General features: G+C 48.5%; 1 protein-coding gene across 4 annotated transcripts in view; it reads right to left on the bottom strand.

The window, feature by feature from the left end:
* MACROD1 (mono-ADP ribosylhydrolase 1) overlaps positions 1-13,917 on the bottom strand; it is a 176,915-nt gene extending 162,998 nt beyond the window's left edge. For 3 of the 4 annotated variants that reach the window (XM_067544021.1, XM_067544019.1, XM_067544020.1), the window contains exons 1-3: positions 13,479-13,917; positions 7,712-7,813; positions 7,214-7,333 (exon numbers count right to left, since the gene is read on the bottom strand). In XM_067544021.1, coding sequence (XP_067400122.1) covers positions 7,214-7,333; positions 7,712-7,813; positions 13,479-13,749 — 493 coding nt within the window. In that variant the 5' untranslated portion in view covers positions 13,750-13,917. The remainder of the gene's footprint in view (positions 1-7,213; positions 7,334-7,711; positions 7,814-13,478) is intronic. The other variant, XM_067544022.1, reaches the window with a different exon arrangement.
* Between the last annotated feature and the right edge of the window lie 3,921 nt (positions 13,918-17,838).

Consider the following 17,838-nt stretch of genomic DNA (forward strand, 5'->3'; position numbering starts at 1 on the left):
CATTGCAATATCTGCTCGGAGTTTGTCTCCTGCTCTTCACAGTCCCACAGCCATTGTATTATAAGGCAGTGATTCATAACAGGAGGGACTTGGTACTGGCTCGATCTAGCCCTAGAGAGATAACATGAGAAAGGACTATCAGCTACTTAAGAGAACTGGGCCAAGACTAGGGGAGTTGCTGTTCAACTCAATTCCACAGCCAGACAACTGGAGAAAAGGCCCTTATCTATCCATCAATGGTACTTTTATGACTCCCATCACCATGGTATTTGGGCACCTCACAATCTTTAATGCAGAGTTTTTCACTCCATGGGCTATGATCCAAAACTGGGTTGCCAGAATGCATCAAAGGGTCACAAGGCTGGTTGGGCTCAGCTTCCCACTTGGGGCATTGCAACCTCCGTGAACACAACGTTGCTCAGGTTTGGCCCTCTGTCATGATAACAGGGGGCCAAGTAGGCCAAATTTGAGTGAATTGTGCTGCAACCCTATGTGCCAGGTTGTAAAGCCACTCACACAAATTTGGCTTGGCCAGCCCTCTCGTTATAACACCGGGGGGGGGGGGGGGGGGGAGGAGACGAGACCTGAGCAGCGCTGCCATCCCATCAGTCACAATGCCAGAGCAATAAGCTGCACCCAGACAACCTCGTGGAACAGGAGAGAGTGGTTGGTGTCATGTCCTCTGGTAAGTACCAGCCCCCCACTGTACCTGTGATCTTGGGAACACCCCAAAGCCAGTTGGCAAGGGGCTCCCTGGTATGTAATAGTAAAATACAGCTGGCCTGACCAGCTCCACGCACCTCACACACTGTTGTCATGATATTTATCCAAAAGGTGTCATGCAAAGTACCTGGTAACGCACTGGTCCCAACAATCATTGTACCCATGCATGTGCAGAGAGTTCTAAAGATGGGCTGGAGTTATGTTCTTGAAATGTGTTTGGCAAGCAATGGCCAGTCTGCCTTAGATGAAGGAGTGTGTATTTGCTTGTCTGACCAGCCTGGTCGCCAAGCATAGACAACGAAGGTCCATTTACAGATGGTAAATAAAGGCATCAAACTAACAGCGTGAAGACAGTGTAATATCTACACTCCAGCAGGAGAGAGAAGCTTTTCAAAGGTTTAGTGGACTATAAAAGGAGGGGGAGAGAGCCCCTATTTTATTCTTCACCTGGGGAGACAAAGAAACCGAGCAGTCTGAGCTCTGCGAAGGGTTCTAGCTAAAAAACTGGTCAGCCGGGCTGGAAGAAAGACTGGAGAGAAAAACGTCTTCAAAAAAAGGACTCTAGTTTGATCAGTTAGACTGAAGTCTTAAATAAATATTCTTACTTCTGTTTGTAACCATTCCTGTCTTTACTCCTTATACTCAAGGTCACTTAAACCTTTATCCTTTTGTTAACACACTCGTTTTGCTTGTACTATAAACCAGCCCAGTGCTCTGACTGAAGTGGAGGCTTTGTAAACCTCCGTAGTTGGTAAGCTGCTCTCTCTCTATAGAAGAGCAGTGAACTTGATTCAGTTTTGTGGGTGCTGCAGTAAGGGGGGCTGAGTGCTGCAGGGAAAAGAGGCTCCCTGGCGCTCAGAAGCTCACTGATAGTTACCTGCTAGGCAAGCTTTGGGCTGGCTGAGCCCTGTAGAGTTTGTTGGTGTGTCAGAGAGCTGCCACACAGCTTAGCAGCAACAAAGCTCTCACTTGCTGAGGCTCAGAGGGATAACACAGTGGCTCACAGTCCTGGGAACCCCAGCAGAGTGTCACAGTACTTCCCTCTCCACAGCCAGCTGACACCCTGTCTTCCCGACCCTTTATCTATTTAGCCTGTGAACTCTTTGAGGCAGGGACAGCCTCACTGTGTGTTTGTGCGATGCCTGGCACAGGGGGGCCACCCAATCTCAAATTGAACCCAGGTGTCTTGAATTGTGGCCCAGAGCTTTAGATACAAGTCCAGCCTGTCTCTCAAGAGCCTAAGCAGTTATTAGGGCCTACAGGAAGCAAGCCAATTCTCTAGGTGCGCAAATATTCATTTAGGAGCCTAATGTTCGCAACCCATGTCTGAATATATTGTCCCCCAGTTCTGTATGATGGAGTGGTCATAACCATGCCTCACTTCATTATTATCTTAACTACAGAGGGCAGCTAAGTGATCAGAACACAGGGGACTCGGAGTCAGGACTTCTGGGGTCTAGTAGCAGCTTTGCCACTGGTTTGCTGTCTGGCCTTGGGTGAGTCACTTTGCCCGTCATGTTTTCCATCTGTAAGAGGACAGCCAGCCCCATGTTCTCAGGCCAAGGGGCTGCAATGCTTTATTAATATCCGTACTGTTCTTTGAGATCAAACTAGGGAGATGTCAGAGGACTGTGGCCAGATCCCTGGCTGGTATAAATCGGCCATCGCTCCACTGGAGTCAGAGGGGCTAGCTCCTTAGTTGCTGTAAATTGGCCGTCGCTCTATTGTCATCAACAGATCTGGGTCAACGTGCACCAACCAAAGACGTCCCCTGTCCTGTTCCATAGAAAGAACTGGAACCTCTTGGATTTCCAACCAAGGAGCTACGAGTGCCCAGCTCAGCGCTGAAAGCCTCTAGGGGAACAGCGTCCTTGCAGAAACGCTCCATTCCATGCAGGAAAAGCCAGAACCAGTCCTCTCTGCCCTGGAGCAGTGACCTACAAAGGAATGTGTCATGCCCCCAGACCCAGAAACGAACCCCCCGTCCACACACACCCTATGAGTACAGATGAGCTACCAGCTGAAATGCATTTCCCTGGCTGCTGTGCAGTGCTGATCAGGCAATTACTCATGGCTAATGATGATTATCAGGTCGCATGGAATTTAATGGAGAGGTATTATATTCCTGCCTGTGACTTTACATATGAATTAAGCACATATGGGTTTCATGAGGCACAGAAGCAGGATTTATGAAGCACTGACAAAGCCCCTTGTTAGTTAAGACTTTTATTCTTCTAATAAACAGGTTGATTTATCGGGGTGGAAATTAATAAGCAGCAGGTTGGAAAGCTAAGACGTTGGCGCCCTCTGCTGCCCAGCCGTGGGGTGGGAGGAAAGAATATTTCAGGGAAGAATTAGCTCGTCAATCTTAGATGTGTTATTGCTTGTTGTGTCTATCAGGGTAGGGTCAAGTGAGAGCGGGGCCCCACTGTGCCGGCTGCTCCCAGAGGCAGATGGGTCTAAATACAAAGTTACTCCAATATAACTAGAGATGTGATTTTACACCCATTTAGTGAATCCAATGCAATGTCGCATGTGGATGCCCTTACATCAATTTAAACCTGGCTTGTATCGATTTAACCTCACATCACAGACTGAACTGATGAAGCAGTGTTAAGCAGATACAAATGCTCAGAGGGCTTGCGCTGGCTTAACTAATGCAGTTCCACAATGGATTTAAGTCACAGGGGCAAAGCCCCAAACAGCCAAATCAGACAAAGAAGATGTGGAAATCTGGGCTTTGTTCCCAGCTCTGCCACTGGCTGTGGGTAAGCCCCTTCCCTTCACATGGTGTCTATTTCCCCTCCTGACCCTTGTCTATTCAGAATGTGAGCTCTTTAGGGCAGGAACTGTCTCTCCCTGTGTATCTGTGCAGTGCCCAGCACGACAGGGGACCCCCCCCCCATCTCATTTGGGGCTCATACAAGCTACCATAATACCCTTATTATTTAGGTTCTCTCTTATAGGTAGAGATGGTTTAATTTCATGCTGGCAAGATGGTATTTTGGACTTCTGATTTTTCTCCATATGCTGTTGCAGCCGCCACCATTTCATTACCACCTCTGTGTTCCTGTTTCCAGCCAAGAGTCCGAGGTTGCATTTAAGAAATGGCTCTGCAAGTCCCTGAAGCACAGAAATTTATCACTCCTTCCAATCCTAGAGAGTGCTCCTGCTTCCCAAACACCTGCTCATTCACCCTCAGCCGTTCGGAGCTTGGCTTAGCCACTGCCCTTCAAACAACTGCCCTTCCTGTGCCTGGAAACTGGCCCCTTCCCACATCCATTCCTAACCCTGCTGCCCTAGGCATAGTGCTGGCTTGTCACACTCATTTCATCACCTCCTCTTGGTGCACCTCCCATGGCACCCCAGCTTCTGCTACAAACATGGACCCCCTGCCAGGCAGGGGCGCTGGGACAATTTGTATAATGGGGGTGCTGAGAGCCACTGAACCAAACTGTAAAGCCTGTATATGACGGAAACCACGTCAAGCCAGGGTGGGCGGCAGCTCGCCTAGTTCCAGCACCTATGCTGTCCTAGCTCCAGAGCAAGTGGGAAGGAAATGTTCTTATCAAAACATAATTTCAACCAGAAACACCTTTGTGTGGAAAAAAAACCCAACCATTTTTTTAGGGAACAAAAATTCATTTGCAACCTCCTCATGGAATTGTGTGTCTGTATAGCACGCAGCACAACAGGGCCTCCTGATTTCAGGCAGGGCCTGTAGCTACACAGTAAGAATTAGCCCTCCAATAACTTTGAACCTGCAGGGCTTGCTAGAGCAAATGGGGAACAGAAGTGTCCCCATTTCCATCACACAACACAAGAGCCAGGGGACAGTCATTGCAATGAGGGATGGCCAATTCTAATCTGATCAAAGGAAATACTTTGTTCACTTGACACATTATTAGCCTCACAACTCACTGCCACCGGATGTTGTTGAAATCAAAAACTTAGCAAGATCCAAAGAGAGGTTGGGCATTTATATGAATAATTAATATATCTAGAGCTGCAACAGTGGATTCATAGCTGTAAGGCCAGAAGAGCCCACTGTGATCATCTTGTCTGAGCTCCTGTATAACACAGGCCTCACAGGACAGCCCTGAATTAATTCCTGGTTGAACGTGAGCAGATCTTTTACTAAAAACCAGCCAATCTTGATTTCAACACTGCCAGTGATAGAGACTCCACCATGCCCCTTGAGAAGTTGTTCCCATGGTTAATTACCCTCACTGTTAAAAACCAGTGCCTTATTTTCCAGTCAAAAATTTGTCTCACTTCATCTTCCCGCCACTGGATCTTATTGGACCTTTGTCTGCTAGATTGATGAGACCATTACAATCAAACTTCTGTTCCCCATATAGGTTCCTATAGACTAATCAAGTAACACCTTAATCTTCTCTTTGGTAAACTAAATAGATAGAGCTCCTGGAGTGTTACACTACAAGGCACTATTTCCAATCCTTTAATCATTCTCAGGGTTCTTCTCTGAACTCTCTCCAATCTATCATCATCATCTTGATTTGTGGACCCCAGAATCTGACAGTTTTCCAGTACTTGTCATATCAGTGCCACATACAGAGGTAACAAAAGCTCCCTAACAAATATTTTGGATGGGGGCTAAAACCCTCATGATACAGGGCTTAAGCTGATCTCTAGCAGGGATTAGAATCAGATGTTCATGGAAAGCAGGTTACCCCATGTTTCCCCAGTGGGATTCTCACATCTTCCTCTGAAACATCTTGTACTGGCCACTGTCAGAGGAGGGATACAGGGATGGATGGACCAGTCTGGTAATTCCTATGGTGGACACAGTTCTCAGAACGCAGCCAGCTCTAAGCAGAGTCCTTTCCCCACAAGTATCTGCCATGATGAACACATACACAGGGAACATACGGCTAGAGTTTATCCTACCCTGCAGCTTGGAGAGGTGTGTGCTGGCTGGGTTGACAGGCTCCTTAGCGGGATGTCAGAAATAAATGGCATTGGAGTCATGTCTCCTGGGGAACTCTGGGATCAGATTCAATTGCTTAAAGAATGGAGACACTGTGCTGAGGAAGGGGGGGACCCTGGGGAAGGCTCCATCATTCAGTTCTGGCACACACCAGACTGGAGACCACAGGGGGAGAAGGTCAAATCAGAATCTGACAGCATCTCATCTTTCAATGATATCATTTAGATATAGCATAACACATACACACCCCAGCTCACTCCCGTTTTCCACACAGAGCTCCAGGTCACAGAATGCTTCTCAGAAAAGGAATGGGGATACAGTGCCTTGCCCCTCTAGAGGCCACCAGCTCCAATCTGGCCCCCAATTAGGGGGAGGCGGAGTAGCTGGCTCAAAGGATGGGGAATGGGACGCGAGGCCTTTCCCCTCTAGTGGGCATCAGCTCTGAGGCAGCCTTGACTGGGCAGCAGGGAGTGATGTCTCACTGGTTCATTTAACCCTGAAGATGCTGAACAAGACAGCCTGCTCCACACCCCGCTCAGCTTTTATGCAACTTAGGGGTATTCAGTTTTACCAGAACAGTCATGGAATCCAGATAGCACCCCACCCACACCTCAAGTTTGGTTCAGCCCATTTCCCGGTGGGTGACAGGATTGAAGTTCTTGAACTGCCCAAAGCTCAGGGACGGTTAGTCGTATCTGGCCCCATTTCCAGCAACATTACAACCCCCCCACAAGCCACGCCCACAGAGGAACAGCAGCAAAAAGGGGCAAGTGCTACATGAAACCCACCTCCCTCAATTCATTCAGAAACATCTCAACTTCACTAATAGGGCAGGGAAGTTTTGCTCTGAATAAAAGTTTAAAAAAAACAAACAAAAACACCACACTCAAATAAATCCACACCCACTTTTCCCCCAGATAGACGTGAACGAGCCCCAAGCCCCAACCTCACAGAGACCATTCGCTAAGCAGCTAGGAGATGAACAACCCCGGCACACACATCCACAACAGCTACCGGTGGCAATCAAACCACTCTGCACAGCCAACCTAAATCCTATACACGCATCATGATCTTTGGGCAGGCAAATAACCAACCCTATAGAACACCTGGAAAAGGGCTGGGCCCTATACACATAACAGGTTCTTTAGGGGGATGATCAACAGACCCAACAGCACATCTGGGATGGGGCTAAATCCCACACAAGCAATAGGTTCTGGGGTCAACAGAATTAACTGTGCAGAAGTGGCACAGGCCGCATGTTCTCTAGGCAGACCAGAACCCCGCCCTCCAGGACAGACAGGCCAGAGCTAAATGGCACTCACTCAGTTGCTCCTGACAGCAGCTCATCACCCTACCTCACAGAAACTCCCCTTCCCTGCTTAGAGCATAATCTGAAGGGCAGCCAGAGTTCCTGCTAGTCCCAGGATGAACCAGGAGCCTCCACCCCAACCAGGGATATGTCTGGGCAGCAATGGGGGACCTGCCGGTGCCACACGCACAGGGCATCCGGGCAGCAGAGGGGATCTGTATCCCACTCACCAGCATTGACGATCGCATCCACCTCCAGTTTGGTGATGTCCCGACGGACAAGCGAGATCTTCTCGTTCAGGTGATTGTCTTTGGGGAACTTGGGCTCCTCAGGCTGCATCAGGCGGGCACCTAGAGACAAGGATCCAAGGTCAGGGGTCTCCATGCCCTACAGGACAGGAGTTCAGCTATGCCCTCCTTCAACCATTGTGCCACCAGAACCAGGATTCTGGGATCAAAAGGGGAGGGCTGTGCCATGCCCCAATGCATAATGGGTCTGGGATCAATCAGAAGTGAGAGGGAAAGCAGATTCCAGAACTGGGAGCCCTCCACCCCACAATTCACACTGGGGTTTGGGAGAGCACTGAAGTGCCCCTCAGTCCCAACCCACATTCCCCTGCTATCCCAAACCTGGGGTCCCCAACCAGCTCTGTCAGTGCCCCTCAATCCTGACCCACAATGAAAAATCTACGATGCACTAAAAAAGGATTTTAAAACCCCCAGCCTCACTTTTAGCCATTTTTTTCCAGGTATCGATGTCCTTCAGTGTGACAAAATCCTTGGTGTAGTAATGCTCCCGTCTCTGCTTCTGATTCAGACCTTTCAGGTATGCTGCAGGGGAGGGACAAGGCCCACAGAAGTGTTACTGCAGTAAAGAGAATCAGGTGCCCCTATATTCACTCCCAGCACTTCTGTCACGCTTTTCATCCAGAGATCCCCAACTCAAGAGAGCAAAATCATGAATCTGACCTCCCCAAACATGAGATTTTTTTTTTAATATTGTATTGTGGTGTTTTGATGTTTGAACGCCCCCCGCCCATGCCCAGAGTGTGTGTGACAATTAGTGCTGCCCACTCTCCTGCTTTATGATGTACGGTGATTTTAGATCTCGCTGCAGGAGCTCTCCCCACACCTGCCTGACCCCTGGCCAGCAATCAGTTCTGCCCCCCCAAGCTCCAAGTCAGAACTTTCCCCCAGCTCCCCATCAATTCTGCCCCTTCAGCTCCACCCCTCATCCAGCCCTCCCACCCCACTCTCACCCCTTCTCAACCCCAACTGCCAACCCCTACCCCCCTCACCTCACCCTCTATTAATTCTGTCCCCAGCCCAGCCCCACCTCTGCACCTCCTGAGGCTCTTCATCCCCTCTCCCTAGCCTTGGGGGGGCTGGAGTAGAGTCCCACTCCCCCCTTCCGACGGGGGGGGGGGAAGGGGGGTAGCTCCAGCAGTTTTTCCCCTTCCCAACCCCCTTGCTCCCTGCGGGGGGAGGGGGGAGCCATTGGCCACCCCCAACTTGGGGCTCCCCCCTCCCCTGCTGTGAGCATGGCTTCAGAGCTGCTGAGAGTGCTTCCAACAGCCACTTCGATTGGCTGCTCACCGCAGGAGCCGGGCAAATGGGGCAGGCAGCCAGTCAGAGGGGGGTTCCCCAGACAATGCAGTCTGCCCTGCCCCCAGTCCACCTGAAATCCTGTCACTATGACAACACTGAGAGCAGGGTGGGCAGAGCTGTGTGGAGGGGAGGGGCCTTGCCTGGGTTGGCCCCACAAAACAGGAGATGGGCCAGGTGGTGGTGCGATGCGCTCGCCACATGGCCAGCTTGGGGGAGGGGGCAATCACCCCGCCTGCAGAGCCTGAAGCAGGGAATCCTCTGCAAATGAGGGGTGCGCTGCCCCAGGAAGGGGAATCAGCCTCTGCAGCAAGCGCCCTGAGGTGGATCCCCCGTCACCTCCACTGAGCTCAGACCTAGCTCTGTCACAAAGGTGTGGGCTCCAGCAGGAAGTCCTGTGGGGAGGAGGGATCTCTGGCCTGTACTATGCAGGAGAGCAGACTGTCCCAGCTAGCAGTCCTGTCCAGCCCCAGGATCCATGGATCTATAACAGACAGCCCTGAACTCACACAAAGCCACCCCTCGGCTTCCAACGCTCTCACTGCAGCTTGTATGTTTTCCAAGCAATAATAAGTAAGGTAAATTTTTTGTGGTTAAGGTCACAACAATTCAGCAGAGCTGGAAAGAACAGAAATCCTGCCACCTGGCTCTCCTTGCTCCAACCATTAGACCCCACTCCCCTCCCAATGGTGGGATAGAATTCAGCAGTCCTAATTCGCAGCTCTCCTTGCTCTAACACGATGTTTCCCAACCGGTGTGCTGCAGCACATTAGTGTGCCGTCAGACCTGAGCAGCCGTGCTGCGGAATTTTTTGAAAAACTACTTGAAGAGTTCTGAATTGGCTCGTGAATATTCATGAGTTAATTTGGAGACTATATGGTGGTGTGCCTCAAAATAAATAAAGGTATCTAGGTGTGCCACAGCAGAGAAAAGTTTGGAAACCACTGTTTAACATGCTAGACCCCCACTGCCTTCCAGAGTTCAAATCCAATGTTATCAAGTGAATTTAAACTGGGCTTTCTTGCACCACCTCGTGGGTGAATGCCAATGCAGCAGCCTCCTTTGGAAAAGTATTGCACATGGTATCCAAAAGAGGCTGTGGCACTCATTTAGATCAGGACATTAGAATAATCTCTGTATTATTCACCACTTCCTGCATAGCACAAGCCAGATAATTTCACCCAGTTCCCCCTGCATTGAGCCCAACATCTTGTGTTTGACTAAAGCATCTGGCACACAGGATTTGGAGACATGGAGGGATATATTCTCCATCTCTTGCCGTGGGAATTGTTCCTATGGTCAATCACCCACACTGTTAAAAACTGGTGCCTCATCTCCCATTGAAATGTGTCTGGCTTTAACTTCCAGGCATTGGTTCTTGTTCAGCCTCTCTCTACTGGGTTAAAGAGCCCTTCAGTACCCAGTATTTTCTCCCAGTGGAGGCCTATAATCAAGTCACCTCTCACTCTTTTTTTTTTTTTTTTTTTGAGATGCTGACCAGATTGAGCTCCCCAGGCCTCTCACTCTAAAAGCATCTTCTCCCACCCTCAAATTGTTTTTGTGGCTCTTTTCGGCACCCTCTCCTCAACATTGGCTTTGAAGCGTGGCCCCCCCCCCGCAACGGGACGCACTATTCCAGCATGGGTCTCACCCGTGCTGTATTCAGAGGTAAATGCACCTCTCTGCTCCAACTCACTACTTCCCTCTTCATACGTGTATGGATCACACTGGCCCTTTTGATAACAGCATGACGGTGCCACATCTTTCATTGAAAGACATCTGGGAGCTCACACTGACTTGTATGTCCATTATGACCCAAAAATCCTTTTCAGAGTCACCTCTTTTCCAGGACACAGTCCCCCCTTCTATGGGGATGGCCTGCACAGCTTGTTCCTAGATAGATCTCACATTTGGCTGTACTAAAACACACTTTGTTGGGATGGGCCCATCTTACCAAGAGATCTGGATTGTTGTGTAGGACTGTCCTCCTCATTCAACTCCAAAAACTATGAGTCATCCACAAATTTTATATTTACTTCCAGGGCACTGATGGACATGGTGACTAGCATCAGGTCTAGTACTGATCCCTACAGAACTTCACTAGAAAATGTCCCATAAGGCAGCTGCCATTCCCCATACCCTCTTGTGGCCAGGTGCAGAACTACAGACACACCCTATCTTAGTTTCCCCTTGGCAAGGCTTTTTGAAGGTCTCATTTATTAACAGAAACACAAGACCTTCACCCAGGCTTCTTCATAGGAAGGCAGACTGCATCTATGTTTATCAGTCCCAGGCCCTTTAGTCAAGAGGCACTCACCCGTGATTCCTTCCCTAGAACCAGGATCTGCCAGCCAACTGCAGCTCTTCTCCAGGCAGCACAGAGCTCCTCATAGGTTGGGCCTCCTGTAGCTATCCAGGCCTTGTTAAGATCCCTTCCACAGGAATTCTGCCCTGTATCACTAGAGCACCACCCCTTAGAAACTCTTCTTCCTAACAGCACCCTCCTCCAAGTGACCTCTGGTAGCCCTTTAACTGGTCCAGGTGCCCCTTAGCCAATTCACTGCCAAGCAGTCACACTGGCAGTTAATTACCTACAGGTGGCCATGATGAGATCATGCCCATTAAAAAAACCATCAGGTTAGACAGGGCCCTGCCCCTGACTCCCTTTAAAGGGCCAGCCATGCTAAGACATCTCCAGTCAACAGTGATTTACCATTGACAATTACTTCATAAGATCTGTCAGTTAACCAGTTCTTAATCCATTTAATGTGTGCTCTACTGATATTATATAGGGCTTATTTTTAATCAGACTGTTGTGCAGCATGAAGTCTTATATAAGTCTAAGTGTATTGCATCTACGCAGTTACCTTTATCAACCAAATTTACTATCTCCCTAAAGAAAGAAATCAGATTTGTTTGACAGAATCTATTTCCCATCACACCATGTTGACTGACAATTATATTCCCATCCTTTAGTTTTACATCAGTTGAATCCCATATCAGTTTTTCAATTATTTTGCCTGGGATTAATGTCCAGCTAACCAGCCTACAGTTACCTGCGTCATCCCATTTTCCCTTTTTGAAGATTGGCATAATATTAGCACTCCTCCATTCTCCTGAAATGTCCCCAGTATTCCAAAGTTTATTAAAAATTATCATCAAGCAGGCCAGAGACCTCCTCAGGCAGCTCTTTTAGGACTCTCTGATGCAAGTTATCTGGGCCTGATGATTTAAAATACATAACCCTCATAGATGTTTTTTAACATCTTCCTTAGTTAATAATGGACTGAAAAGTACTTCACCATCCTCATGTGATACAAGTGCATCATCTTACGTCTTTCCAAATACAGAACAGAAATATTTATTGAGCACTTCTGTCTTTTCTGCATCATTAACAATTTTACCATCTCCATTTCATAACTGGCCAATACCATTGCTAAAACTTTTTTGTTCCTAAAATACTCAAACTCCTTATTTTCCTTGGCCCTGCTAGGCATGTGTTTTCCCTGATGCCTTCTGCTCCCCCTATCATTTTTCTACATTTGCTAGCCTCTAATTTAGATCAATAGCTATCTATTACCCCCTTTTTCCTTTTTTTTTATTTCTAATTGCTGCCTTCACTTTGCCACTGAACCAGACTGGGCTTCTGGCCAAAATTCTAATCTCTCTTGATTGTGGAATCGTGGCTTTTGGCCCTCTAATAAACTCTTCTTAAAGAGCTCCCAATTTTTCAGTCTTGGAGTGTTAGGTTCAGCCTAGGACAGCTGTGGGAAATCCTGTGCCAAGGGCCTTGAGGAAAATAATCCCATAGATAGGGACTGAAAAGACTCTTGAGGGTTTGGGTGAGGCTATATAGATGCTGAATCTCATTATAAACTGAAAGGGGCCAGGGAAGAGAGCTAGGGTGTTGAGTTTAGTGGTAATAAAACAGCCTTAGAATGGGAACAATGATGAAAAGCAGAGGCACCAGTCAATATGAGCCCACTCTATGCCTCCACCCATAACTCTTTCATTGGTGTAGATACTCTCTCTTAATTCCAGAAGGGGATCCCACAAATCTCCCACAATGCATTGAACTGTTTTTGGTTGGTCCCTGGTACTACCATGATGAAGAGGATTAATAATCCAGAGGGACAACATGGATCTTTTTGCACTTTCTGTGACTGACTGCTAGCAAGTGGAGAGGCCACTACATTCTCCGTGCCAAGGGCAGCTCTCATGGTGGCATCAGTACTGGCTTGGCAGAGCTCCAGGCATGTGGCACTAGCAGTCGGTGCAGAGCATTTTGGTCCCATGGTTCGGTGGTGGCAGTCCGGCTCCACAGGGAACAGCCGCACAGCTTCAACACACTGGCTCTGCTCTCTCTGCAGCACCTGGGATGGGAAGCACTGCCTCCCTCCAAGCAATTTGGGAATGGTGCAACTGAGAGTTCTGGGATATGGCGCAAGGGATGCTGGGAGTATTGACACACATTGCAGTCCTACAATTCCAGAAGGAGATCCCACATATCTCCCACAATGCATTGAGATGAGATGGGAGGTGGCATTGTCAGATATCTACTTGTGCTGCATGGCTGGGTGCAGAGGCGAGTGATGTTGTAAGAACTGTATCAGTTTTTAACTAATCTAAGACACATGGCAACAGGCCCCCAGCTGTTCCATACCTGGGGTGGACATCAGTGTTAGTATACAGACTCCCCACAAAGCTGAATGGTGCCCAGGGAAGGGACAAATGCCCTTAGGGGTGGATTAGGCAGGGTAAGAAGCCCTAGGTGGAGGTGTGTTGCAATGGTAGTATGTTGCCCAGCTAAAGGAGGACCAGGGCAGAGGGAAGGGGTAACTCAGCATGGCACGCACACACACATACACCCTCTCCACTCCTTCACACTTACTTTTTGCCTCTTTCCAGTCAGTGGCTGTGGTCAAATCCACCTTAGCCGCCATGCCTAGTGGGGGAACAGCTGCCCAGCTCCGGAAGGCTCTTGATACCAACTGGACTGTGCCACAGGGCAAGCTGCTAGCACCTGGGTCCCTGCAGCTCCACGTGCCCCTCCTGACACTACCCAAAACCCGGGGGAGCCTGCCTTTGTTCCAGCACCCCAGAAACTGCCCTAAGGCTGCAGACAGTCTCCTGCCTGGCAGGGTCATGAGAACCCCTGGCATGGTAGCAGCAGAAGGGAACGCGCTGGGGCTCCCTGCCCAGCCTCCCTGGTTGGTCACTGAGAATCCAAGAGAAATTCTTCTCCCTTATTTACTGCACCTGGTATTTGGCTTGGGCGGGAGGGTGAACAAAATTGCTGCGCGCCGCCAGCACTGATCTGAAACACACAAGAGCTTTGCACTTGCAAGTCCCGCCCATCTCTGGGCAAGGGGTGATGGGAAATGTAGTTCTTCCCCACCCCCAAGCAGTGTCCCTCTCTTCCTCCCCAACAAAAGGGCCCTGATGCAGCAAACATGGGATAGGAGCCGAGAAACGCCTGTGTCTTGGGATGGCAACTCAGGGAGCCGATCCTGCAATCGGCTCCAGTGCCTGAGTTCAGCATCAGAGCCTAGGATGGCTATGTGCTTCCCTGCTCTTAGCTGGTGGGTTTCACTGCAATATTACTTTGCCTCCTCCTGCCCTTAATTGCATTATTGTAGCACAACCACCCCTGCCCACATTGTGCCAGGCACCACACAAACCCCAACTGAGAGGGGGCACCTGTGGTTCTGGGTGCTGTACCGATGCACAATGAGAGGCAGAGCAGAGGCAGTCCCTCTCTCTTCACTGAAGAGCTCACAGTCCAATTAGACAAAAGGTGGGAGGGGGGAAAAACCAGAGGTACACAGAGGTCTGCAGACCTTGGACTAGAGAACCCAGATATCCTGAGCTACAGCTCTACCCATTGGACCACTCTGCCCCTCAATGATTATATTCATTGTAGTATTGTATTCTAACAATTGAAGCGGGCATAGGGCTGCGTGTCAGGATTCCTGGCTTCTATTCCCACCTCTGGGAGGCGATTGTGGTCTAGCAGGATAGGGCAGAGCTGGGATTCAGGACTCCTGGGTTATAGACCTGACTCCAGGCAAGAATTGGTATTTAGTGGTTAGAGCAAGGCTGGGCTGGAAGTCAGGACTCCTGGATTTTATCCCCAGCTCTGCCAGTGACTAGCTGTTTGACTTTTGGCAAGTCTCTTCCCTCCTCTATGCCTCAGCTTCTCTTATATAAAATGGGGTTAACATTATCACCCAGGATCGCACGGAGCATAAATGCAGAACAGAATTGATCCACATTTGCCCCTCAGACTGCTGGGGCCAGGTTTAACTTTGAAACCTGGGAATCTGAAAACTTTGGAGCCGTCTTTGAAAACTACAGTTCCCAGAATCCCAGGCAAAATAAACTGTAATTTAACTTTAGTGACTCTTGCTCTCAACCTGCCTCTAAGCAGCTTGCAGGCAGGAAATGAGCTACTTTTAAAAAGCAATTATTTATTTGCAAAGGGAGACACACACACTCAGGACATTTAAACAGCACAGGATGGTAGCTTCACCTCTATAAATAGACCTTTGCCTCCTGAGTTTCCAGGGTGCCTTAGCAACCCTACTAAATTTAGCAGCGCTAGTCACACCAGAAGACAGACAGATGCTGCTTGCTGGGAGACATGGCCTTTTGCTAGTCTCCGAGGCTGTTGGTTCAGATCCATGCTATCCAAAGAGCTGGGCACCCTTTTTATGCCCCTAAATCCTGATTTAGGAAAATTTGCAGGTGTTTAGAACAAGCCTTCAAGATTCAGTTCTGCATTTATCACACGGTACTGTTGCTTGGTCCTTCTCTTGAAGGATCACAAAGCACTTCACAGCAATCAATGGTTTTGCAAACTTCCTGGGGATAAATCAGTGTTATTCTCCATTCTGGGAAAACTAAGGCACAGAGTAGCAAAATTACTTGTTGAAGGTCACTAGCAGAGCGAGGGACAAACCCAGAAGTCCTATCAGACCCCTCCAGCTCTAACCACTACATCCCACTCCTTTTCTAGAGCTAGGGATAGAATCTAGGAGTCCTAATTCCCAGCACCTCCCTGCTCTAACCATGAGACCTCCTCTCACAGCTGGGAATAGAACCCAGGAGTTCTGACTCTGGCTCCACACTCTCTTTGTTATAATGCACCAAAAGCACAGCAGATTTCCTGTTCTTCACCACATCAGCTCCTACAAATGTTTTACCAGAAAGTTGCCCAGTAGTTTGCACTGCAGCTTCTATAAGAGCATCCGACAGTGAAATCTCCACTGTGAAAACAGAGCTGAGATTTGTGTCCAGTGATGAAAACACCACAGGAGTTCTGCGATGTCAGGTAAACTCCCAGGAGTTACACTGAGTTAGTGAAATAGGTGCAGGAGGTGAATTCATGCACATGATGTGTGTATGGAATGTTCTTCAAGTCATGTGCACCGTGTGCAAAAATCATGCCCTGGGGAATACACAGGTATACAGAAATTATGCACCCCGTGCTCTTTGCTGCACACTGCACTTGCAAAAATTGTAGCATCCACAACACAGCACATAATTTTTGCAAAAATCTTGTACACCAATGAACACACATTTTGCACACCATTGCATGCCATGTATCACAGTTTCAGGGTAACTGCGTCTGTATTTCCCATCTGTGGTCCCTCCAAGTGTGCCAAGTCAGGTCTCAGGCCTTCAACCAACACCTGTCTCTGGGTAGGGACCTCTGTCACACTCCCTTCTGACCTAGAGTTTTAAGGTTGCACAGCTCTCTGCCATACACTGTAATACCCCCAGTCAGTCTGCCTGAATGCCAGTGCTGAAATCTGTGCTTTCTCTCTAAGGACAATGAGTGTTTTTACCACTGACCACACAGGTCTCTCAGCAGAGTACATTTATTTTAAGGACCAACAACAGAAACACAAACAGCAACAAAAACACATACAGAGAAAATATAAAAATCAATAAAAGTTCCTACACATTTATTAAACAGAACAAAAATCACCCATCAGTCTTACAGAGCCCTAGCCAACATCTTTCTAGACTTTCAGCAAGAGTTGAGGTCCTGTCCATTCATTGAATCAAAAGAAGACCCCAAGTCTCTCCAAATTCAGCCATTAGATACCAAAAGCCCTTTCTTTGTTTTCTAGTCTCTGAAAAAACCCAATATATATACAGAAACCACCCAAGGGTTGTTACTTCTCTGGAGCTGGTTACCATCTCTAGGACAATTTTTTGTTCCTGCAGGAGCTGTGATACCCCATGGAGTTGCATACAATCTCTGGCCCGCAATAATACACTAAACATTCATACATTTAGTACAATATAGTCCCCAAAGACACTGCATGTGATTGCAATAGCTGTCACACCATGATGTACAAATTTTGTACCCAGTGTGTACGATGGAACATTCTTTTTTAATCTAGGATGCACAATTTTTGCACTCATAATTAATTTACAATGAATTGCATGCAAAGAATAGGCTTGGGAAAGTGGGACTGGAACTGCTGCACTGTAGCACCCATGGTATGTGTAAAATGTGGGCATAGTGGAGAGCAGGACAGGTACAAAAGCCCAAGAGAATTTATGTGAAAATTGCATATTGATCACATGGGGACTCAGCTTAGCCGGGTACCCAGCCTCAGGCATGCAAGGAACATACAAGATTTGCCAGGCACCCGCAAAAAAAACCAAAAAAAAAAACCATCAGCATCATAGGGTGACCAGAGACCAAGTGTGAAAAATCAGGCCAGGTGTCGGTTTGCAATAGGCTCCGATGTAAGCCAAAGCCGCAAACAGCAGGACTGTCCCGATATCCTTCCCATGCAAAAACCACACGCCCAAGCTGTATGTCAGTGCATGCAGCCCTGACCCCACAAGGGGGCGCGCTCAGGCGTCACATCAAAACAACGCCAACTCCTCCAGCTCGCCCTGCCTCGGAGTCGCCCTATAAAGGGATAGCGATGACGTAGCCAGGCTCCACTCTATCGGGGCGCAGCGCCTCTTATGTCATCACTTTGTTCTTGGGACCCAATGAAAAGAATCGAAAATTCCAGAAAGGGTCTCTAACCAATGGGAACGGCCGTTGGAACCTGAGGGGGTCTCCAGACCAATAGCGTGTGAGAAATGCTGAAGCTATTGAAGATGCTGTCCAATCAGATGGGCAGGGCGAGGGGCGTGGTCTTAGGCTGATATCCAATCAAAGTGAGGGCGGGTAGAAGGAAAGGCTCCTCGTTGGAGCTTTGACTGAAGGGCGGGGCTAG

Source organism: Emydura macquarii, unplaced genomic scaffold (genome assembly GCF_026122565.2).
Source record: "Emydura macquarii macquarii isolate MOO-44397 ecotype Brisbane River unplaced genomic scaffold, CSIRO-AGI_Emac_v2 contig_968, whole genome shotgun sequence".
In the NCBI taxonomy this organism is placed as follows: domain Eukaryota; kingdom Metazoa; phylum Chordata; order Testudines; family Chelidae; genus Emydura; species Emydura macquarii.